At 40.4% G+C, this 25,227-nt stretch overlaps 1 protein-coding gene across 1 annotated transcript; it reads left to right on the forward strand.

Moving 5' to 3' along the window:
- Nucleotides 1-482: 482 nt before the first annotated feature.
- Nucleotides 483-25,227, forward strand: LOC108237486 (zinc finger protein 536). Its single transcript, XM_017418920.3, has 4 exons — nucleotides 483-525; nucleotides 9,774-11,441; nucleotides 16,451-17,365; nucleotides 24,780-25,227. The coding sequence occupies exons 1-4, from the start codon at nucleotides 483-485 to the stop codon at nucleotides 25,013-25,015; spliced, it is 2,862 nt and encodes a 953-aa protein (XP_017274409.1). The 3' UTR covers nucleotides 25,016-25,227.

The following is a 25,227-nucleotide window of genomic DNA, read 5'->3' on the forward strand; positions in this document are numbered from 1 at the left end:
TTATTTATGTTTAAGAATTAAAAGAGAATATGCCTGGAATGGATTCACATTCAAACAATAAGATATTGCTAGTTGTCTTGGAGGATAATCCACAGTGAAGGTCAGACGATAGAAATGTGAAAGATGCAAGCATCTAATTAAACCTCCCTAGGTGAGACAGTTACCAAGTAAAACGCTAAACTGTTTTTTTTTTTTTTTTTAATATATGGCATGAAACACTTTGGGCACAATGAGCATCAAGCAGCAGCTTTATTTCAAAGCTATGAGCAACAAGAAGATGTGTCCTTTTAATCATAAAAACCCATTTATTTAACTTTTCTAACATGAAATGTTGCAGATAATTCCTAAAACAAATATCACATGCTCACCAACGCCTCTGAAACATCAACAAAAGGATTAATGAAGTCTGCGTTCTGGAGACGCCGGGGCACATTTTACGCACGGTGCCAGACAGTCTGTTACACTTACATACCAGCGGCCAGATGAGGGAGACATACGGCTTCGGGACATGTCGAAGTATCCCAAGTAATTAAAAAAAAAAAAGATTTCATTACCTCTGTCTTCAGTTGGAAATACAACACAGGAAAGCGCACTGCTGGCTTCGTCTCCGGTCGAAAGCGTTCGGACGTGTTTTGTTGACGGCGAACGGCAACTTGGAGGGAAGATCTGAACCTAACTGAGCTCTGGGCGTTCGTGATAAAGCGTGCGGAGCGTACAGTCCGTCAGTCAGCAGTCAGTGATCCTGTTCAACATCACTCTCCACTGAACTCCATCCGTCACGTCGCGTCGTCGTCCGCGCACCGCCGAGCCGGACAGGTAAGCGCAATCTCTGCCCCTCGTCTGGATTTACTAAGGACAGAAAAAAAAAGTTTCTGACGAGACAGATTGTGACAGACACGTTTCTCTCAGGGATGCAAGTGTTTCTTCCTTTCTTTCTTTCTTTTTATTCGCGAACTAACCGAAGTCACAGCGTAGGTTGAGAGGCGGTGAAAGCAGAAGTTATGGTAAAATGAATCAGGAATCTTTAAAAACAATGCTAAAAACAGCAGATGTGCATTTTTAGAGTGCGTAAAACATGGACACGTTTTATGGTTTGTTTTATTCCGTTTTTTCTCTACATCCTAGAACGGTTTATAATGCCACACCAATGTGTGAGTTTATAAAAATAAGATGGCCTAGAAGTTGTGGGAGAATAATGATGCAAGGTAACTGTGGATTGCAATGTGTAATAAAAAAAAACAGAGTATCCTGTCAAACTTCTCATCTGTACATTTAATTCCTGCTTTTGCAGCTCTGATGGCACTTATTTAGATATGGTAACCTTCTTTTTTAACTGTCACCTGTGCAGAGAGTGGCACAGCTACTTTCAAAGCCACCCTCACCCTCTTGCCCCCTCCCCTTCCTCCTGTTTCCAAATGCTCTCCTTTGAAGCGATGATGCCCCATCTGTCATATGTGAGCAAAGAGAGACCATGCTCTGCTCTTCTCAATTACTGAATTCTCCTCATGCCAGCTCCGGTGGGACAGGAGGAGGAGCAGGTGGGTGGCAGCCAGTGCGATCAATCAACATGAAATATTCAGCTTTGAATATACACATCATTTACTGATGCTGCTGTTGTCCTTGTTAGAAACAGCCCCCACCACCCCTAAAAAAAAAGCAGCCAGAGCCTTTACTTGAATCATTTTGTATAAAACAAAGTTCATCATGGAGAAATGTTTCAATTTGTGTTTTAAACAGAGCTAAACTTTTCATCAGATCGGTAAAAGTCGACTTTCTAAAATGGTTTCCATCATAAAATTGGGTGGGAATCGAATGGAGAGCGACTGGATGAAACTGTATTAATTGTACCGCCACAGCCTGTTTTCTCATTATGCTGCAGTCAATTCATACAGATTACATGACAAAGCTCTGTTTGGCAACTTTCTTCCCTGATAGAGGCACTTGTTTGAACATGAGGCACATGGTTTGAATATCTGTAATCCACGGTGAAATCAACAAGCCAGATGAACTTTTTGGCACCCTCTTACCACCACACTGAGTAGGATTTTCTCCCCGCAACAATGCCTAAGCTGTTTAGACTTAGGCTTAAAATCACTTGGAAAAAAAGGAAGACAAAAGTTATTTGATGTCTCTCTCTAATGAAATACAAGAACTTTGAAAATGTATCAGAAAAAGAAAAAAAAAACAAAAAACAAAAAAACGTTCCAATCATTCAGACTCTTCAGGAAACTTTTAATCTCCTAAGTGTACGCCTTGTGATAATGATACCGCTGTGATGTTGCCTCACGAAATTAGCCTGAGTACTATGGCCCTTAAGTATTTGAGCTATGAGGCAATACAGTGAAAAGCATAGCCCCCTCATATGAGAACACAACAGTGAATAATTAATAACCTTGCTCCCAATTCCAGGAAAACAATAGCATATTGTAGGAACGCTGCACTAATTTAACTAGAAGAGGGAAAAAACAGCATTAAAGTTTGACAAAATCTGGATCGCACTGTTATTGTTTCAAAGCATAGCTGCATCAGTTTCGATATTTTTTGCACCCTTTCTGGGCTGCTGTACTATATAACATGTGGTGCTGCGTGCTTACAATGTTGTAGTGTAATGTTGTTTGCCTTTGAGATTAATCAGAACCCATTAAATACCCCTCTCTCACCTGCTGGCAGTATGTGAGGTGGAAGTGCACATGCAGGAAGCTATTTTCCACAGGCCTCCTCTCTTGGCTGTCAGCTCCCATTAAGAGGGAAGGTGTCATATCTGTAACACAGCTGAGTGCAGATGGCAGAGTGGAGGGGATGGCTCACCGATTTAAACAATGATTAATGAACAGAGATGGAAAACAAATTACATTGGACTATTGGAGGCCGGGAATTGTTTTTATGAAAATGTTAATTGTGTCTGCCAGGCTGATACCAGGCGTGGGGGGAAGGGTGCAGTGAGGGCAAGGCAGCGAGGAAACCAAGGGGCTACTGATAGGACTTCTACTACTCCCCTGGCTCAGATTATCAGCATGTCTCAGCATGCAGTGTTTAATACCGCACCTTGGCTTTAAGACCTCTAATGTGCCATAACTTTCAAGGTTTGGCTTTTTACGATGGACCCCATGAAGAATTGTCGCCCACCACTGCACCAATTAGCGTTATCTCTAATAATAAGTGGTTGTAAGTGACGAGAGAAGGCGCCCTGTTCTAGTTGTAATTATTGCAGGCGGGTGCAGCTGCACTACTTAGGGAGATGATGATAATTATTTTTCTTTTTTTTTTTTTTTTTCGTTGCGGGTTGATTATTTAAGAGCATCATACACTCATCAGAGTAATCAGGAGAGAGTGATTAGTGAAAATCCACGAGGCTAACAGCTGCCACATTAAACACTTGCCTCTGTTGCCAACACACAGAGGCAGTCAGAGCCCTTCTGCAGGACAGAGATGAACAGAAGCACTTCACCTTCAGCTCCTGGACCACATGTGTTTGTTAGAAAGTCAAGGCTTAGGGCACACAGGGAATTACAATAAATAAAGTTTCCCATGAAAGGATGTGCTGCTGTGCTCCAAGGTCAATCTTTGATGCAAGTTAAGGAGTGATCTCGAAAGGAGTGAAAGTTTGATATGAGATTTTTGGGAGCTTGGGAAATAGATACAGCTACAGTACAGAAGCTGTGCTTTTTTTATTGCAGTAACGCAAGTATTTCGAATGTGACCCTGAATCACATCAGTCTGATAGAGCTTGCGATCACAGCAATCTAAAAATTAGAGACGTGTGCCACGCACTGCCATGTCCGGTGTTCACACTGCTTTGCTTGCCACTGTGTAAGGCCTGCTAAACTGAGGGCTAATTCTCTTAGCCCAGATGTTGCCTGAGCACAGTCCTGGGATCCCACTGGGTTGATGAGCTCAATCAGTGAAATGATGAAAAGATGATTTTGTCCCTGTAATTACAGTGTGTAAACTACTTAGCTAGGATTGCAAAGGAAGTCATTTTCTAATTACACTGGTACCCCGTTGTCTAATGGTGGATGTTTTGTTGTTTTAGAGAGACACAGAGTGTGTGTTTGTGTGTGTGTGAGAGAGAGGGACTGAGAGAGAATGGCAGAGAGAGGTATAAACTTCATAGAGAGGTCTGTGCTCTGCTATAGAGAAAAAAAAGACTTTCACAAGGGCAAGATGGCTGCCAAATGAGACTTCATTGAATTATCAGCCCAGTTAATGTGCCTTGGATTATGCTCTTTGTTTGTCAGGTTTTTTTTCCTGTGGATGCCATAGCTTAATGAGCTACTGTAAGTGGTATTACTAGAGTCCTGCTGTGATTTTGTGATGACTCGTTTAATGACTTTTGTTTTAGTGCCTTCAAGTGCTTTCGCAATTCAAAGTGGATCTAGTTTCTCTTCCATTCCTTCCACATTTGCAAATATTGAGCAATGTACGACAGACAGATGTAAAAACAAGATTATCGTCTTGCAGTTAGGAGTCCTGTTAAATTAAATAGTATAGTGACGAGAGTTTGCATCTTTTTCATCAGGGGGAAGTTGTTCTTGTAAGCAAAACACTTCAGTATGTTGCAGGCTGAAGGAGCTCCATTTTTGGAGATCTGCGTGCGTTTATATTGGAGCTGGCCGCCATCATGCAGGGCCCAACCATCTGATGCAGCCTACACCATGTGGATAGGCTTCTCCTGTGCAAGACATCCCCTACGCACCCCTCACTGTTAACTTGCCCCATTGTACGCCAAAGCTTTGTTCGTGTCCAGAAAGAACAGGTGGTCTGTGCAAATAAGAGCAACTGTTTACACATTAGTGATTTAAAATACATTCTATGCACACATGCCTGTGTGTTTGTTTGCATGTGTGTGTGTGTGTGCGTGTGCGTGTGTGTTTATATGTGTGTGTGCACGATAGAGAGAACGAAAGACAGAGAAAGCGCGTGAGTGTGGAAGTCTTTGCATGTGTGTGTACTGTAGTTCCTTTTCTGTGATATGTTTTAGAGCTACTCAAAAAGACAGAATAAAGCTTTGACATTTACATGTAAGATGCATGCACCCTCTTTTGTTTTAATGATGCTGCATGTTTCCTTCACTTCGTCTATAGCTTACTTATAATCTCTACATCTTTGTTGTCCTAGATAAACAGAAATTATAAGCTTTTGCCATTTAAAAGACCTTTAAGTTTTTCAAATGACAAATGCAAGTGTGAAGTTCCTACTAACTCATACAGGTATGCACACAGCTGGTTCCCTCTTACAAACTTGCTGTTTTCCATCTGTCTTGCTAATGCTTTACGCTGTATCTTAAGTATGTTGCCACAAGAGCTCTTTTCCCCCCTCTTTGCCTTGCATTCAGGGCCACTAATCTGCATTACTGACTGAGACAAACAAAATTAATCGAAAGCCTCCTTTCACTGAATGTATGAAATAGCTGACTCCGAAATAACGGCACATCATCGATGCGCCACATGCACGCCAGATTTATTTTTACAGGGCACAAGCCGGGTTTTTGATAGTTGTAAAAGGAGTGGCATAGATTTACTGCATCCCCAACAAATGTGTATGTATTCCTTTATGAGTTCTTTAGCGATTACTCACAAGGAGCTAGTTTGTCAGTGCTGTGTGTGCTCTTTCTGTGCTCTGTATACCCGCAGTAATGAATGGTGCTGGTTAGACTATTCTGTCTCCGTCAGGCTTTTGGGAGGCCTACAGAGGAGCTCCTATAGGGTTTCATTAATCTGGCTGTCATAAAGTATATGGGCGCTATCTTTTGTGCGGGTCATGGCGGGCAGCTGTGTTACCACTGCCCTCTTCCTTGTACAGACTTTTCATCCCCCCTGACAGGGCGGTCCTCACAATGATTGGCTCGCTGCTGTTTTGGTGGGCGAGTGGGTGGGAGCGACATGCAGGGGAGCAAAAAGCGTGGCATCAAGGTTTTAGTTTCTGTCCATGACCCTGATTTATAATATTAAGAATATTAACTACTGTAGCCTGAAGTCTTTGAATTTCATAAGTCATCATATTTATTATGTGCAGTTTTGATGACATATGCTGGTGTAGGTTTTGATGACGACAGAACAGCATTAAAGAGAATATGAGGGGACATCTACAGATACATTCAACACTGAATTGCATCAGATTCACACACATAAATCAAGCACCTGTCTGTATTTTCTCTGTGTTTCAGACTAAGTCAGCAAACTAAATTCAGTCTATATATCAAAATATTTTAAACATTTGTCAGTTCATGCAACAGTTGCTTCTGTTTCTCTCTAAAACAAATCTAGGATCAAATTAGGAAAAATGGTATTTAGATACTTTATACTGTCACAACACTTACTACAGTTTTTATCACTATTTGGTGTTAGATAATTATTACCTGACAAAGAATGGTGATGTTTTTGCCCAGTCTGTGTGTGTGTTCGTTCAGCTGTACAGTTACAAAATAGCTTATAAACTGCTAGACAAATTTTAATAAAGCTCTCAAAAAGTATTCATTTGATGTAAATAAAAGTATTCATTGTATGTATATCTATAACTGATTAACACTTGGAGTCAGTCCAATTCAAGATGGCCACCACAGCTAAGCAATTTTAGCTAACATAAAATGTGACTATAACTCAGACAGTTTTACATATATTGAGCTAAAATGTGGTGTGTTAGTAGCTGAGCATCATCTTCAACACACACTTGAAGCATTAACTGATCACACAAAAGCTTTGTCGTTGTCATTGTCTCAAATCAAGATAGCCACCAAAGTCAACTTAGAAAACAGAAAAATGGCTGCAACTCAGGCGGTTTTACAGCTAGTGAGATAAGATGTAGCGTTAACTGAGCATCATCCCCAATACATACTGAGATCAATCAAAGTATGTATTGGGGATGATGCTCGCTACATATTTTTGCCTGAAACCTTGGCATTAACTGTTGGCTTCAAACCTGTCTGTCTGTTAACAAAAAATTCCATGAACCACTACACGAATTATAGTGAAACTCTCAGACAGTACTTCCACAATTCATTAACTTTTAAATTCAACCCAATTCAAGATGGCTGCCATCTTTAATAAATTTAGCCTACACAGAAGTAGCTATAACTTCACAATATTACAATAGATTGCACATAACATAATTGTTTGTACCAGGTTTGAACAAACTGGCTATAATTCCCACCTCTTCAGAAACGGTGTTTTGTTTAAAACTCTGGCATGAAAGGTGACGGGTGATTTGCAATCCTTCAAGGAATGCTAGTCCTTTAATCTTCATGTCAAGTCAGATCAGTAGGTTGATTGTAGTAGTTTAATTCTTCTGTTGCTATTTAACTAATGGTTGTTTTAAGACCTGCAATCAACATACATTTTTAGTACTTTCAGATACTGTCTAAATAAAAAGAAGAAAAATTTACACCATTCATCTGTCCATTCCAGTGTGACCTCTTTGTGCATTTACAATACTGTCCACCTACCAAGCAGATACTTCAGAGTGCAGAAGTGTCATTGTCTTGCTGGTTAAATCCTTTATAGGAGCCTTTGCCAGACAGAAATGAAAGCAAATGTAATGTTTGATCCAAAAATCATCCAGAATCTGCAGCTCCCATGGCTGCTTTAACTGGGTATGCGTATCTATCACATTTTTGTTTCCGTTTTATTGCCTGTGCTAAATCACACCTGCTCCTTTTTCATCTATGCGTGGCCACACCTAAGAAGCGCTGCTGTGACACAATGCTTCATAACAATCAAGCACTCTCTCAGTCTGCACCAAAAAGAGCCTAATTCACTCTGACAGAGAAAACAACTAATGGTCCCACTCACATCTACACCTATTCCTGCAAAATCTGCCCCCCCCCCCCCCCCCCCCCCCCCCCACACACACACACACAGAGACACACATGTGATGAGGGGCTTTTGGCCAACTTGTTATGCTTAGTTAATCAGAAATACCACTTTCGTAAATATGAAGTGGATTCAGTGTATGCTAATATCCTTCGCTTACTTTCTGCCTGTCAGAAATGATTAGGTCAGCCCCGTATCCTTACATTGATCTCAGCTCAGAGCAGACACAATGCTCAAACCAACCATGGCTCCAGGCAGCTCTTTATCTGTGTGGTTTTAACATTTTCACAACTGAGTGAGGTTGCTATGCAGCAGCAGGTGGCTCAAACTCAAACACTTTATTTAGGAGGCATTACCATCCAGTGTCTTTAGTTGAGAGGTGTAAAGCAATCAGGTCACTATGGCACCCTTTATTTTAATCAAATTGTTTGTCGAGTCTGAATGATTTTAACGTTTGCTTTTTTGCTCTGCCTCGTAGCTTGATGAGACTGACAGATAAGAAAGAGCACTTGCGTTGCTCAGCAAAGAAACAGAAAGTAATTGAAGAAAAATGCTGGCTATGTAAAGCCTTTTGGAGCTCAGTTTGATCAATCATTATTGACCTTTTTGCAGATTCTGATTTGGATACAATGCACAACATTTCACATTCAAGGCTACAGTGAAGTAATGGCATTATTAGAGGTAAATGCAACAATAGTTGTAATGAGAGTAATCCTTGAAAGTGAGTGGGAAGTGAACAGAGAACACAGTGTGCTTTCTGGTGGTGTGACTGCTGAATACCAAGTTAACAAATAAAAAGGGGATCCACAACTTTGCAACACAATTTGCAGACTTTTTCCTGACAGGTATGGTTTGGTCATATAAATACATTTGACTTTACTTGACTTTGGTCAGTACCACATGGTGACATAAATTTCTGATCTACAGCTTTGAGCAGCTCACACAAATCACGCATCCAAGCCTACTAACTTTTTATCTGTGTGGTTTTGTGTACATCATTTTTGTGACTGACTGAGGTTGCGATCCAGGATGATGTAAGCCTGTGTTAATTCAGGGTGGACAGTGCATTCTTTGTTCTGTGCCCTTTGGTGCTGCTGTAGAGCTGTGCAGGGCTCGTCTGTGTGACCTCTATCATTGTAACACAACATGAATTTGAAGCTTTGTTTTGATGCCACAGTTGCATTAAAAAGAGCAGGCAAGTGGAGGCTTTCTACTTCAATATCCTTCCCTGAACTACTACAGTAGTTGATTTTTTTATGTCTAATACTAAGTTGTTTCTCTTTTAAATGCAGCAGTGAGATAATTATTCTGGTAAGAGTTTAACTCAAACATGCAGGAGAAGTGCTAAAGCTCAGCTATTTACTTTCATCTTTTCTTTAGACTTTTCTAAGAGTTTTGAACTCAAAAGGAAAGAAAACAGAAGCAGACATACTTTGATGTTCGTACTGCATCAGTGTTGTGTCATTACAAAATGTGATCTAGACAAGATTTTCACATTACCCTTTTGTGTGGATGAGACATTTGTTGAGGAAGCCTTTGTGGTTAGACAAAATCAGCATTTTTATTGTCTCCAACAATAATCTAAAACCACAGGTATACTTAAGACAGGATGACGAGTGTCTGAACCTACTTTGCTCTATTTCCTGACCTATTTGCAATGCATCACTGGCATTATGCAGTTGCAGATTTTTACGTTTATTGACAGCACATAACTGTACTGACACTTAACTTGCCTGTTTAAGTGACTTTGTGTACAGAACAGCACAAAATGTTTTTGAATAATATGTATGTTTTTTTCTTTCTATAGGTGCTGGCAGCAGCAAACAGAAGTTCCATCTGAGCTGCAGGAATCTTGATTCTGTTTCAACTGATTAATTGCAAATTGACTTCATTTCACTGCTAACGTTCGGACTGTACCAGAGAGATACCCCAGATCACCAAACAGTACGCCACCCAGTCCCTAAGAGGGCAGCTTCATTACCCCATCCACCCACCCAATTAGGAGCCAGATGGCGCTTCTGGCCAATCAAATCATGGATGGAAGAATTCTCAGCAGTATGAACGGGAGAGTGGAGCTTTCTCAGTTCTTAAGAATCACCAATCAGAGCATTGTCTCCCAGGTTAATTCTGCCCAAGATGACAACCGAAAGAACAGGAAGTACCCCTGCCCATTGTGTGGGAAGCGTTTCCGCTTCAACAGCATCCTCTCTCTTCACATGCGTACTCACACTGGTGAGAAGCCTTTTAAGTGTCCATACTGTGACCACAGGGCTGCACAAAAGGGCAACCTGAAGATACACCTTCGTACACACAAGCAAGGTATCCTGGGCAAAGGCCGTGGGAGGATTAGAGAGGAGAACAGGCTGCTTCATGAGCTTGAGGAAAGGGCGATTCTTAGAGACAGACAGATGAGAGCTGGTATTGTTAGCCAACAGCAACCACCACCTTCTAACACAAACCAGCCTCAAAAGGTTTTACAACAGACCGACCCAACAGAGCCTCAATTAGTAAACAGTTCTGGTGCTCCAGATCTGCTACCGCATACATCCACCTCTCCTAAGGTTGCTGCTGTCCCAGATGAGCCTATCCAGGTCCAAGCCACCGGCTTCCGCTGCTCATTTTGCAAGGGGAAGTTCAGGAAGCAGCAGGAGCTTGAGCGCCACATCAGGATCCTACACAAACCTTACAAATGCACTTTGTGTGAGTTCGCTGCTGCACATGAGGAGGAGCTCATTGGCCATGTTGAAATGGCACACATAACTGCTGATTCAGGTGCAGGCCAGAAACTGTCAGTGGGAGTTGGTGACAAGGGGAAGCCCGTTGGTGAATTCCCCTGTGAGGTGTGTGGCCAGACCTTCAGCCAGGCCTGGTTCCTGAAGGGCCACATGAGGAAACACAAGGACTCTTTTGAGCACTGCTGTCAAATCTGTGGCCGTCGTTTCAAGGAGCCCTGGTTTCTCAAGAACCACATGAAAGTCCACCTCAATAAGCTGGCTGCCAAGAGTAACATCCTTGCTGATCACGACTCCTCTGTTGACTTGAGTAATCTAACACAAGACCATCCAAGCAACCTCTACTCCCAATACATTTCCCGCTTTCACAACAGGTTTCATATGCCTGACAGATCAGATTTATCAGATTATAACCACATGATGGCCACAGCAGGTGCAGACATTAAGGTCAGAGAGATGTTAGGGAGAATGATTTCCTCAGGTTCTCTGACAGATACAGAGAGTTCTTCCTTGTTTGGCTTAAATCATCTCCATCCTCCACTGAGCTCCACCAGCATGGAATACCTGCAGAAAGTCATCTCTAACAGAGAGGTTTTCAAAAACAGTGGCAGCTATGCAGGTTGGCAGATCATGGCACCTGGACTTTCTATTGATCAGCAAATGTTCAGGGCTAAAGATCAGCAGCAACAGCAGCAGTGCTCATCCTACTTACCTGAGAGATGTCTTCCTGTAGATGATGGGAAACTGTGTCTTGGTGATCCAGACACCAAGGCCATCAGCAGACCTGGGAGCCCAGGCAGTGTGAGTCACCATGGGCCAACAGAGACGACCACAGAGACAGGGAGCTCCCACTCAGGCAGTACTCTAGACCATCAGCCACAATCTTCCCCTCCAGCTACAGGTAAATCAGAAAAAAACAATGTTGTAAATTTTAAAATCTTGTTAATCTTAACAAAAAGCACTGCTCAGTCCCTGGAGAATGTTTTTGCAGCTCTTGACAAAATTCCCCTAAGTGTAACTTTTTAGAATAATCCTATTGATGGCACCACAATCTAATTTCCAGTTTATTTTTTTTCCTCTATTAACAAGTCATTATATCTCAGCACATTTCAAATTACAGCATGTAATGATTTTATTTCAATTTAATCTTTATGCATAATGTTTCAACCACTTGGAGTGAGTTGGCATGAAGCACAGGGTCAGTAAAACACCACAGACATTATCATCCACAAGGACTTTGTCTTTCTTTTAAAGATAATGGCATCATGTTGAATTGTGGGGATAATTAGTACCCTCTATTTTATATCTGTCACATCCCCACCCCTTGCCTACGGGGGCACAAGATGTTAATGCATGCCATCTGGTGTTTTTAATGATTTGATATATACCACCCAGTGATTTTTATGATTTGATCTACCACCTGGTATTTTTATTGATAGTGTTCTTTTCCACCTGGTGATTTGGATGATTCGGCTCAATGGGTAGATGCCTTTCTTGTCATGGCATCCTGCTAACATGTTATCATGAACCTAAATTACTGCTGGAACAGTGTTGTTAAGAGAAGAAATAAATCTGAACTTTGTTTGATTTCTTCATAGCTAATGTGTGTGCTGTACTCTCACAGTCTTAGAGTGGCATGACTATCTAAGTCTGATGTGCTCTGGTGGGACTTGATCCAGTATCCGCTTAAATGATGTCCGTATAGCAGAGATAAATGGATCAGGTCTAATCCCATTAGATGTTTTGTTTCCATATTGTACACACATACTGGTATCTGCATATTTACATGTAAATGCTGGGAGTTTTTGGCCAAATCCCTCTCTGGTTGCTCTTTAAGAAACATATACAAGCTCTGTTGTTTCTAACCCCCCCTCCCATATCTCCAAGACCATACGGTGTCACTTCCAGAAACATTTATGATAGTTGGCTAGCTGAGGATTTGAGTGTGCACAGTTCTGGGATGGCACATTCAGTATCAGACTCTAATTTCAGTCAATATTAAGCATGGAAACTAATTCATTGTAAAGGTCAGGCGTCATTGCTTTAGTCAATGATGGATCCGGCAGACTCTCTCTCCCCCTCTCCTCCTTTTCCTCTCTGTTCTTAGTCCTGTGTAATGGTAGACTCACTCTGGGGGCTTAGCACCGCATTGTTTAGCTCTGACAATATATCCCAGAGACCTCTGCAGCTGCTCCCTGCGCTCACAATGACAGATTAATTAACACAATCACACACTGCTGGCCCTGGCTCAACGCACAGGTCTGCTGTGGGACAGATAGGTAAATCCTACACATATGGAGAACACGCACCACTTGATGAGGGTTTAATAACAAGGATAAGTTTTGTTCATAGAAGGGGGGCTTGTAACTGATCAAGTCTGTCTGTCTCGATGGTTGGACGTGGAGGACGAAAGAGGGAGAAAGTGTTTTCTAATTCAGGAGAGCGGAGATGCTGAGGAAGAATTACCACTGCCAGATGTTCAGCTTGAGGAACATTGATTAGTCCAGAATTACTGGCTGCATTATTCATAGTCAGCCTATGGTGGTCATGAAGTTATTGATGTTCTCAATATGGATAGCAAATATAGTACAGTCATGGCTGTCAGAGTGGCGGAGCCCGCCTTTGTTTGATACATTCAGATACAGCACTAGATTTAGATATGAAACTACAAATACCCAGCATCCTAAATTAGAAGTTCCACTTTGATTTCAAAAGGAGGCATGCTACAAATTACTTGTCTGAATATCTAATCAGGACATATTTAAAAAATGCTCTTTGGCTTTAATTATAATTTGAGATTAGGAATAACAAGTCTTTTTAAAATGATAAACTCATAAAGGGCACATGCTGCAGGCTTCTGACCTACATTAGACCACTTAGATCTGAATAAAAGCATGTCTAAAAAATATAAAATCTGCTGACAGTTATTAATTAGTCCCATTCAATATTCTTAACCTCAAGGTCAGTGAGCAGACACCATGTAATGGCGCTGTCCCTACATGTGTTTTGTCCTTTATTTCCTGCTTTTACGCTGCTTTTACTGTAAGCGTTGCAGCTGAAGAGTGCCTGAAGTGATAAGCGTCTGTAAAACTGAATGGTAACATGAGCAGTGGTTTACCCAGAAACACAGATAAAGTGGGCTGCTGCACAGAATATCACTTCTCATTTGTTAGCTCCAGTTGCATCAGTCTATTCTTTGTGATTTCTAACATTAAAATACTTCTTTTTTTAAAACAATGTAGATCTTTATTTTACTTGGCTTAAGAGAATCACCTCTTATTCAGAGATCAGCCAGTCTGACTGGTTTGTCTGAATTGATTACCTGTTGGCTTTTCGATCTCCCTCTCACTTCTGTCTTTTAATCCTCTTTTTAATTATTATTGCAGATATGAGGCTCAAATTAAGCTCAAAATGCTTGTTTTCCTAGCATGCAGATAAAAAGATTTACCCAGGGAGTTCTGAACACCTGCCTTGAAATATTGTTCCGCCGTCTCCTGAATGCCATTTGGCTTAATTGACTTGGAAACGTCCCAAATGCGTCATTGACTATGTGGTCTAATTAATATTAATAATATATGCTATTATAAACATCAAAGAACATCTGGTGCCCCTGTTTTTCTCACCAGTCTTGTGTGTGTGACTCTCACTCTGTTTCATCTTAAACCAAACCAGCCAACATGCATCTCTGTTTTGCATTTCAGGTGTGTGATTGCATATATATGGAGAGAGCCAAAGCTCCACTGTATACAGAGTTTGATATCTACAATATAACTGCCAAATGCTCGTGTAAGCAAATAATATGTGAGAGTGTGATTGCATTGACGGGGATATATGGCTGTAAATCTTAAAGCCTATTTCCATATGAAATGAATCACTTGCCCAGCTGCATGCATTTTTTCCCAAAGACATGGCTCACTTGAAGCATCTATTTATTTTTTTATTTATTTACACTTTTTTTTTCCTCCATCATGCATATCCAGTAAGATGAGGATAAGTCATACGCATCACTTCATTAGATGCTCTGTGTTAGGTGAGAGAGGCTGGGGTTTGTAATGATGCAGTAATTGGAGTTTTGGTTGATAAATCTAAGCTCTAAAATTACTCCCTTCACATAATGTGAGCCTCGGCACTGTAAGTAAATCTTAAACTGATTAAGTTAGCATGAACCAGGCAATCACAAAGATGGCACCCATCCAAAGGAAGAGAGAAAAGGCACAGCCTTTATTCTTTGTGTTGTTTAACCGCTCTTGCGCGAGCTGGCAAATGGATTTAGGAAGGGCCACACTGAAAGATGAGGTCAGATATATGTGTTTTCTGCTTTTGGAGCAAACCGTTAATGTCATCGTAATTTAAGCCACAGAATAATTGAGATATATAGTGTGTCTCAAAGAGTTCCATTAAGCTGTTTTTTTTTTTTTTTTTTTTTTTTGTGCGTTACTGGAGACTAAGGGTGTGGCACTGTTAAGGTCTCTTTCCCGCTCTAGCACACCCACGCACGTTGCCACGCACTTTTAATGTACGCAGACATTAAATCAAAACACACTTCACATGCAAACATATACAGTGTAAAGAGAGAGAGCTGACTTTAGTTCAAGGGCATAATTTTTCCATTTCAGCTGTGACTTTTCAATCTCATTAAGTACGGCTCAATTTAATTAATATGTGGGTGCTATTTTACGCTTTTGCAGATTGTAATAGAAGAAAACAGCCCTACTTTTAGTACCATTCAGCTAAAAATGATGGTTTTCCTACTAAAGTTGGAAACAAAGTAGAGCCACTACTACAGATCATTAGATTTAGATTTACCTCAGAGAATTACCTCAGGGTCAGATCTTAAGGTGTATGAAATTGATATTTCTGTGACAGGGATGAATCACTGCTGTAACTCAGGTATTAGTCCATTAAAGAAGAACAATAAGGCATCAATATGCATAGAATTAAATTAATGGTGGTGGGTTTATCTCCCTATCCCAGACGCATCCCTAAAAGACACAGTATAATGTATGACCTGACCTTCAAATGCCAAGAGAGTGTTGGGCAATAAACTGCCAATATTTGTGGCTTAATGGCGTCGGATGACTTTTACTGTAATTGGAATGGCAGCGAAACAGCTGGGCTGTTTAAAGACAGTGCAAGGCAGAGGTCTGAGACAATCACTAACTCAAAATGGTCACAGAGAGTGTGTTTAACCCTGCAGGGTATTTCTGTGATAGCTATAAGATGAAAGTGTAGGTAAACAGAGGGAAGAAGACATTTAAATTACCTTTAATTAAAAGTTATGGTGTGCAAGATGAAATCTTGTCTCCAGACGGAAATTATTCACAAGCTAAAGAGAGAAAAATTACTCTTTGTCATTCTCCTCAATAACACACTTTGTACTTTTTGAATTATGTTTCCAACATGTCATTTTTCAAGTATGAAACAAAAATAAACTCAGCTACAGTAGATGGTGGGTTTAATCAGAACGGCTCACATGTTGGACTTAGTTTTTTTTTTCTTCTTCTTCTTCTTTGTTTTTGACTGAGAAACCCACTTACTGGCTTTGATGGAATATAGCTCATGTCTGCAACATCTGCCTTGTTCTAGTTGCTTAACAATTTCACTGTTTATTATTTCTGGAAGAATCTTGTTTGCTGTTAACATCTTTGGGTGTATTTATTGCACATGGTGGTGGCGTTCATACTGTAAGATGATGGATCACTGGAGCTGAAAGCTGATTACAAGCTTGATTTACTGCAGGGCAGCACTTAAATCATTCAACTCAGCCTGGTGTGAGATTGCAACATTTTTCATGTTTAGACAACTGGTCTTGGTGCATATAGAGCAAAATGCTCAAAATGCTTCATAAAACCATAGTTTCTTAATCTGATTTGTATCCTATCATGTTTCTGCTGTTCTTGTCTGTGTCAGGTGAGAAAGTCTACAGGTGTCCACTCTCCAGTGACTTCACCACCGCCTCCCTCAGCTTCCACCTGGATCGCTATAACTTCCCCCACTGGCAGGACAACAGAGATTTTTCTCCTCCATTGCAGCCCAGCGACAGCAGCAGCCCCAAACCCAAACTCAGACCCAGATCCAGGGAGGACTGGAGCCCAGGTGCCGGTCAGTTTGTTGCTCCAGAGAGCCACACTGAGAAAGTCCTTCTTGCTAACAAGCAGGCTGATCACACTGACGATGCAGGTTTAGATAGGTCTTTATCTGGTCCAACCAGAAAGTCCCAGTATGAACCTTTGGATTTGTCCTGCAGGCCAGACTCTGTCCCATCTCATTCAGCCACATCTCCTGCTGTACTACAGATGTCTGGCCTTTTTAATAATGGACTTTCGTCCTCCATTACCCGCCGGCTACAAAGTTACTCGAATGCACCGGCTGAACTCTGTGAGAAACCCGCATATCAGTGTGACCTTTTGGTGCAGGGAACAAAAGAAGAGATGAACTTGCAGAATGCAGGCTCCATAGGTCACGACGAAGAACGTGAATTTGAAAATTCTGAGCAAGGGAGGGAGGACAAAAATGACAATGCTGACAAGTGGAAGATGTTGAAAAATGATGTCCTTGAGTCAAAGGAGCTGGGACAGTCCAGCGCTGATTTTGAGGCTCCCAGAGAGAAGAATCAGAACAAGATTGGACAGTGGGGAAGAGTTGTGACTGAACCTCCCATCTCCTCTTTTGATGGTTTGACCCCAGGACCGGCAGATCCACTCATGCACCAGGGTGCCCTGCTCTCCTTCCTCAGATCTCAGGGGAGCCTGAACAGCACATCTGTCAGTGCCCAGAAAGCCAGTGTGAATGGCGGAGGAAACATGGAGAAAGATGTTGCATCAGGTGAGCATAAGCTTATTTATCATATTCAATGAAAGCAGCTGTCACTGTAATCAGGCTGCAGCCAAAGTCATCTCCACATTTGAAGGTATATGTTGCCACCTAGTGGACAAACGCTGGCTGGTCATCATCTTGTTATCCACTGATGAATGCTTTGCTCTATGCCACATAAGTGAAGGGGTTAACTGGAGGACAAACTTTAGGTTTGGTACCAAACTGTGACTTTATCTGCCACAAGAATTCTGCTACAGAGATCCAAAAAGAGTTTTTGGCAGTATCTCAGCCCTCATCCCTCGACAGCAGGAGTGTGAAGAGTGAGTGTGAGTGTGTGTGAATCATGCCAATTATGAACCACACACTTCCCTTATACTTATAGCACTTGAGTTTTTTTTTTTCTTTTTTTCTCAGATCTCAACTCTGATCTCAAATAAGGGCTAAATAAGACACAGGTGTGTGGCACTGATTAGCTGTACACTTTAAAGGATGATATAATCTCCTTATGTGATAGGTTACAAATCGCCAAGCCAATGGAGCCCACTGATGGAGAGGCTTAAGCTCTTGTGCTGGTGTGATATGCTTGCTGAGTGCAGATTTAATAATGCTGTCTCTCAGGAGAGGGAATCCAACAGCTGGGGTCTTTGATATGCATGTATTATGAGTGCAACATGATACACCTTCCTTCTGATCCCCCCCTCTCTTATTCAGAAACTCAATATGTTCATGTGAAAGACAGGGAAGTGCCTGTCAACTCCATTAGGGATTAACATCTGTTCCCCTTCTTTATGATTCTAACAGCAAGATGTAGTTTTCTATTTGATTGTACAGATGGTTATTATAATATGCCAAAACGCACCCCTCCCTTATACCTCCTGTCTTAGTCATTGCACTGTTCGTGTTTCTTTCTTGGTTTTATTGTTTATAATGCCAATTGGATTAAATCATTACATTGGAGTTAAAGAGTCTGGGAAGTTTAGGGTTTGTCTGTGAGAAAGCCTCATGTTGTAATACGTGAGAACCGTTGGAATCATTAAACCACATCTTTCCCATAAAACATTCAGCCGCAACTGTTGCCTATATGTTTCAGCGGCGTGATCAATGCAAGCTATTTTAAGCATCCCCTGCCTTCTGTTCACTGCGGATTGATCCATTTCTATCCTCCCTCAGGAAGCAAATGTCAAAGACACAATAAACACCTGTCAGTCAAAGTGGACACTGAGATGGGTTAGTGACATTGAGAGTCCGTTGAGTGTCCTCCAAAACTGAGCTAAGCAGGTGGGCCAGCAGTCTGTCCTGTCTGCAGTGATGACCAGGTGGCTTTGTCACGGGGCTGTCTCCTGTTGCCCCCATCCTCTCCATACTGTATGGCACGTCGAGTGGCACGGTGACATATTGCTGGGCAGTTTGGACATGGAGTGATGTGTTTGTGATGACAGTTCAGGTCGGCTCCAATGTGCCAGCAGTGGTAATTGGCCAGATGGTGACCTCTGGTTGAACCTGTCTGCATGCTCATTAGTCTCATTGAGTCCTCCCTTGTGTGTTAAACAGTGCCTCAATGCTGCACCGCGTCAACTAAACCACTAGATGGCAACATTTACCACATTTATTTGTGGCATTGCCTAAAAGTACCTCTGAACCTTTCTATGCATGAGCAGGCACAAATGGAACAACTTTTATTTTAAATGTTATAATTTTGCAGTTTTAGAGAAGTTTCATATTCAGAAGATTTAGCCAGACAGCTAAATCAAAAAGTAACATCTGGGGTCTCCTCCATCCGTGACATCAGATAAGACTCCTCAGACGCATGAGAACAAGTGAATATGAGAAGATCAATAAAGAAAGGATTAAGAATGAAAGAACATGGAGGACAGAGAGAAAGAAAAGACCCTGATTTGAAAGGTTGAAAGGGGGTGAGTCATTATCTCTTTGTCTGACCTCTGTATACCCTCTGCGGACAAGGGGACAGGGAGCGAGAGAAAAGAAAAGAGAAAAGGAGCGAGAAAGATCACCGTAGATGGAGATAGATGGTGCGACAGCGAGGTGAAAGAGGAGCAGTAGTGTGGCTGTCTCCATGAGCAGATGTCGTTTGAGGGCAGCGAGAGGGCAGCGCAGCCTGCCTTTGTGCCGTGTTTCTCCCCATAGAGATAATGAAGGGTGGAGCACAGGGAAGGATGTGCAGTCATCACTCACTGTCTGTGTGCCATCAGAGCTCAGGCCTGTGTCATCCGTCACCATTCAGCTCCTCTGGCCCCCGTCGGCCACGCCACTGTCATCATGGTCATTATCTCAGCCTATGACACAACACACTCTCATTGCACCATACACACACACACACACACACACACACACACACACACACACACACACACACGTACACAACACAAACACACTTGAAAGTATCCATGCAGGTGCAAACATATTCATTTGCTGAGCCTCACACGGATCCGCATATAAGCCAAAACATGCATTATATTTTGATACATCTCACAACAGAGTCCTTCTTTGAGGAAATTCTTTAAATAAATTGTACTTTACATTGAAAGCAGAAAGAAGAACTTATTAAAATATTTAAACAAGCCATATAAAAGTGCAGATTTAATACAGCAAAATTTAAATTAGTTGAAATTAGTATACATCTGACTAAAGACTTTGCAGCACAATTTAGAAGACACATTTTTCAACCCGAGGGTTAGATAATTTTAATGAATAAAATTACACTCAGTGTCCAGTAAAGATAATAAACACAGGGCTTGCTTGGTCTTTTTTCTAAAAGTGTGTAAATTCACCAACAAGCATCTCTAGAGAGAATTTGCTAAGGTAAGATTGTGCCATGTTGTGTCATGTTTGGTAAGTCCCTTCTGTTCAAAAATGAGTTTTAGCCAGTTAGGTGTTTACTTTGTCCTGGATGTTTGTTCCTCACTGTGCAGAGAGATATACATTTAGTTTGATGCCTCTCCTTTTAGACACTACCAAAAAAAGGCAATCCAGTCTTGTTTGTTAAAGCGTAGCAAAGGATTTTTAGTAATGCAGAGACTCAAGGTTTAAAGCTGAAAACAAACAGTTTCTTCAGCAGTTTTTCAGTAATGGTGTCATTGAGAAATTCTAATCACATGACTTTTCTTAAAAGGGTTTTCAGATAATAAAGTGAAAATATAAAAATATGTATTTTTCTAATAAAGGTTATTTGATAATTAAAGGACACAATATAAGAAGAAAGACAAAATTTGTAAATATTATTGACTTATAGAACAGCTGGCTCATCTGTGACACTGAACATTTGCAATAAAACAAATTGTGTGCTTGTAATGTCAATTTAGGTGCACTATTTTGCAGCTTACTTTAAAATAACCTTATATAATGTTGTAAAAGATTACATCAGTGCAATAAAACAATCAATCAATCTTTTTTTTTTCTTACAGTCTGGAAGTAATGCAAATTATTTCCAAGATTGTAACAAACAAAAACAAAACAGCAAACAAAACAAAGTTAAAAACAAAAGAAAGACAAAAAAAGACAAATTTAAATAATAATAATCATAAAACTAATAAACAACAATGATCACTCCTTAAACTCAGTGAATGGGACTAAAGGACAGAAAATTCTGTAACGTGGAAACATCAGTGGTAAATATAAAAATGGTAAAAACTTTTAAATTCTAAAAACCCAGCAAGAAAGCCAAAACTACAGTAAATTGATACAATAAAAATTGAAAATAAAAGGTAAGGTAAAAAATTAAAGCTACAAAAGGTACATATTTTAGATGCAGATCTGGACTGAGACCAAACAGTAATTTCTTTCAGGTTACATAATACAATGCCTACTTTATATTAAAGCAAAAAACAAACAAAGAAAGAAAAAAACAATCACTACTTTTAAAATAATCTTTCACACAAACAAACAAATAAGTCATGTCGATCACATAACCTCCTTGGCAGAAATAATAACACTCAAGTTGAAATCAACTAAATGTTTATTTGATTTTAATGTTTTTGCTTCCTTTAATGCCATGTATCGTAGTTTTCACTGGTTTGGTTTGTGCTGACTTGTACATTTACTCTAGCTACTGGCAAACACAAACACGTCAGTGTTTCCTAGGATTGTGCAAGTAGTTGTTTTTTTTTAACAGTAATCAATGCTAAAATACATTAGACACAAAAAAAGTTGCTGCAATGTTGTGCTGTCAGTACAGTTATATGTCGAAATCAGTTAGCATTCAGTTTCACTACAAGCAGATATCCACTCTTTCTTTCAACACCACACTTAAGTTTTATTTTTTAATGCATTTGCAAATATTTATATTTGTAGAAAGGAGTATATATACGTGTTTGTGTGGGTCTGAATGTGAAGCTCTGCTTTGAGCAGCCTGTGAATGGAGGATCATGTGGTGAAGAGATGGATGGCTCTGAGCCCACTGCTGTCTTCTCTAATTGTAAAATATTAGTTACATTAGTCTCTGGCCTGTGATTAATGGAACTTATTTGGAGGTTGCCCTCTCTTGGACCTCCCCTCTCCTCTGGTGGGAGGAATGAGGGAACAGCAGACTTAAGGGAGACGAGGTGGGACAGAAAGTAAAGCAACAGAGGCAGAGAGGGGGAGACAAGTAGGGCAACAAACAGCTCATGTAAACACGGGACCCTTTGGCTCTTTGTTAACTCGTTCCATGAGCACAAACAAAATTCCCATTGTTTACAAGAATTCACAAGTTTTGAACAAGATTGAGGAAAATCTGTTCAGTTTATCAAGTTACAGCAAATGTGTGAACCTTGAGAAAGTGTGATAAAAGTGATGCACTAATTCACAGAATCAGATATGTTTATATTTGGAATCCACCCTATTTTCAGATTTTTCCACCCACACCAGTCGAGGCATGTGCAAGTTGGTGTGAAACAGGTGGACCGCAGACTGCTCCCTACCTGAGTTTTAACTGAGCTTTTCTTCCACTTTTCTTCCAAACAGTTCACTCCCTCTTCACAAACACTCACAAACCCCTCTGTCCGTCCTGATGATATTCAAATCTGTCAGGCCTCATCCTCTCTTTGACTAGTGTGTGACTGTGTGCATGATTGTGTGTGTGTGTGTGTGTGTGTGGGTGTCCTTTACGGCCATCAGGTTATTACACACCGACAGATGGAGCATTACCTTTTATTGCTCACACCTTCTGTGATTTTTCCCACTTTTCCTCCAAAAAACACCTTTTTTATGTAGATGTGAAAGTGAGTGTTGAGCTGTGTCCAGCTGTCTTTGCTCTGATGAGGAGCATGATCGAGAGGAAGAGGCGAGGGTGGGGGTGAAAGGGCTGAGACAGCCCTCAGTTTTTGGGAAGTGATGTCGAATGACATCAGCACATAATGGTTTACTGTAACCATGAATCAGAGAAAAACACACTGAAGTGTTAGACAGAGGGGCGCAGAGAAAGTCCATGTATGAAGTAACATCTCAAAAATAGCACTGTGGTGAACAAGGACATGTATTCTTCTAGGTAGAGAGGTAAATGAGTCACCCAGCTGAGCTGCTGTTTTGATCTTAGCAGCACCTTCAGGCTTTTTTGTTCTCTTTTATTGAAGCCAGCTTAAATCCTGGAAGCTATTAACCAAATGTTTTGTTGTTTGTATCTTAAGGGTACATGGTGTGCTGTGTCATGTAGGTTGACTTTATTTGTGGTGGAACTTTGTAGCGGGCACTAAAGAGGTGGACAGACAGGAAGTTTTGGCAGGCATTCCTTCCCAGCTGCAGACGTCTGTCATTCCTCAGTTCAGCACTTGTGTATGTGTGTGAGAGAGAGAGAGAGAGAGAGAGAGAGAGAGAGAGAGAGAGAGAGAGAGAGAGAGAGAGAGACTGAGTGTGTGTCTGTGTGTATTTTTGTTCAGAACAGGAAATATGATCAAGAACTTGCTGGCCTTTTTTTTTTTTTATAAAACTTGTTATCAGTTTCTGTGTTTTGTAAGTTAAACTGCAAATTTAGAAAATAGACTGTACTCTGTTTTTAATTAGCACACACTAACTGGTAGGGGCTTTGTGTGTATCCCACTGACATTTTTAAAATTTAAATCTCATATATAACCCATTTAGAGGTTCATAAATGCACAAATTCTAGAGGAACTGAAAATGAAACTTAGTCATGTAAAAAACACCCAGAGGCCTTCAGTAGCTTGTAATGTTAAACTGTTTACCTGAATTCCATCAACATGGTAATTAATAACACAACAGGAAGAGATTTTATGGACATTCCTGGCAGCTACAAAGTCCTCCCACTTCCTTGTTTTAGTCTATTGAACCATATTTTCTTTCTTCTATTACCACATCATTCACAGTTAAAGAAAATATGCTGCATCTTGTTGAAGTATTCCAGTTTTGTTCTTAAAAGGGTTAAATAAGAGTCTTTTTTTAGTAAAAGAAGGACTAACTCTTGTAATTTTACAGTCACTTTTCGGTTTCAGAGTTTGAGGCAGCAGCTAATTACTTGAAGGATGCCGAAATACCTACTGGACAGACTTTAGGCTTATTTTAACCAAATAAAATTAATCTAGACCCAATAATTAAACTTAAAGAGCTGTTAGAATAATACATGAACCCTTTTATAATGAGCATTCAAATATTTTCTTTATATGTTTTATATCCTAAATGTTACAGATATTGTGTATTTATTAACAATGGAAAAGATATTTATTGTTGCAAACAATAGCTATTTGTTAATTTTTTTAATTAGTTAATTTTGAGGGATTATTTATATTTGAAAGTTGTGAACCAATGTGAGTAATATATAAACGTGTTTCTGTTCCAGGAGTCAAATTGTGGAATGGTCTTTGTGACGAGTTTAAAACAAAGAAATCAGTATTTAGGTTTTAAAAAAGATTTAAAATCAAAGTTTTTTATGGGTTATATAATGCAAAGGGATTTATCTGTGAAGATTGTAAAGTCTTTAAGATTTGTGAAATCATTTACTGCAACATAGAAAGGCTTTTTTTATGTTTGAAATTTCAAACTTCCAACTGAAAAAATAATAAAATAATACAGAATAAAATCTTTGAAACGCCTAACAAGCAGTTGAACTTATAAGCAGAGAGAGAGAAAACAATATACTGGTGGAGCACTTTAGTTTCTTTCTTTCTTATGAAAATAGCTGCCTTTCTCAGTGGGACAGGAGAAAAACAAGAAAGTAAGGAAGATCCTTTTTGCAACGAACAGTAATGCAGTATGATTTAAAGTTGAGGTTTGGCGGAAACAAAGACTCAAAAACTCATCTTGGAACTGGAAGTGTCATGTACTTTTGCATCATAAATCTGAATGGCTATTTTCAGAACTAGAAGCTGCAAAACAATCCCAATCTTCAGAGATGTTAACGATTTTGAACACGCAAATATGCTGTATGCTCTCTTAAAGCGTAAGCCAAAGTAACCTGTTTCCTTCTCTTTTGTTCCAGCCCGAAAGCCCTTCCAGTGCAGGTACTGTCCCTATAGTGCCTCGCAGAAAGGAAACCTAAAGACCCACGTCCTCTGTGTCCACCGTAAGCCCTTCGACAACAGTCTCTACCCCGACCGCCGCCTCAGACGCTCACACGCACCCCAGGCACCCTTGAGATCGTCTTTGAGTGTCACGGGAGACAACCGTGCATCAGGCAGAGACCAGATCGGCGTGACATCGTTGTGTGGGACTTGATGTTGTCATAGCAACTGCAGATACAGACAGTTCTGATTATTGTTTTAGCCTCACCTTGAAAAGGTTAGAATGATTAAGATTGTTTAAAAAAAGATGTTAACAGCCAACCTTGATGTACATTCCAGTGTTTACTTGAAATGCCACAGTATGTATTTATCTGTAGCAAAAAAAAAAGAAAAAGAAAAATACTGCCTATGATAATAAAGTCTATT

The sequence above is a fragment of the Kryptolebias marmoratus genome, linkage group LG11 (assembly GCF_001649575.2).
Source record: "Kryptolebias marmoratus isolate JLee-2015 linkage group LG11, ASM164957v2, whole genome shotgun sequence".
Taxonomy (NCBI): domain Eukaryota; kingdom Metazoa; phylum Chordata; class Actinopteri; order Cyprinodontiformes; family Rivulidae; genus Kryptolebias; species Kryptolebias marmoratus.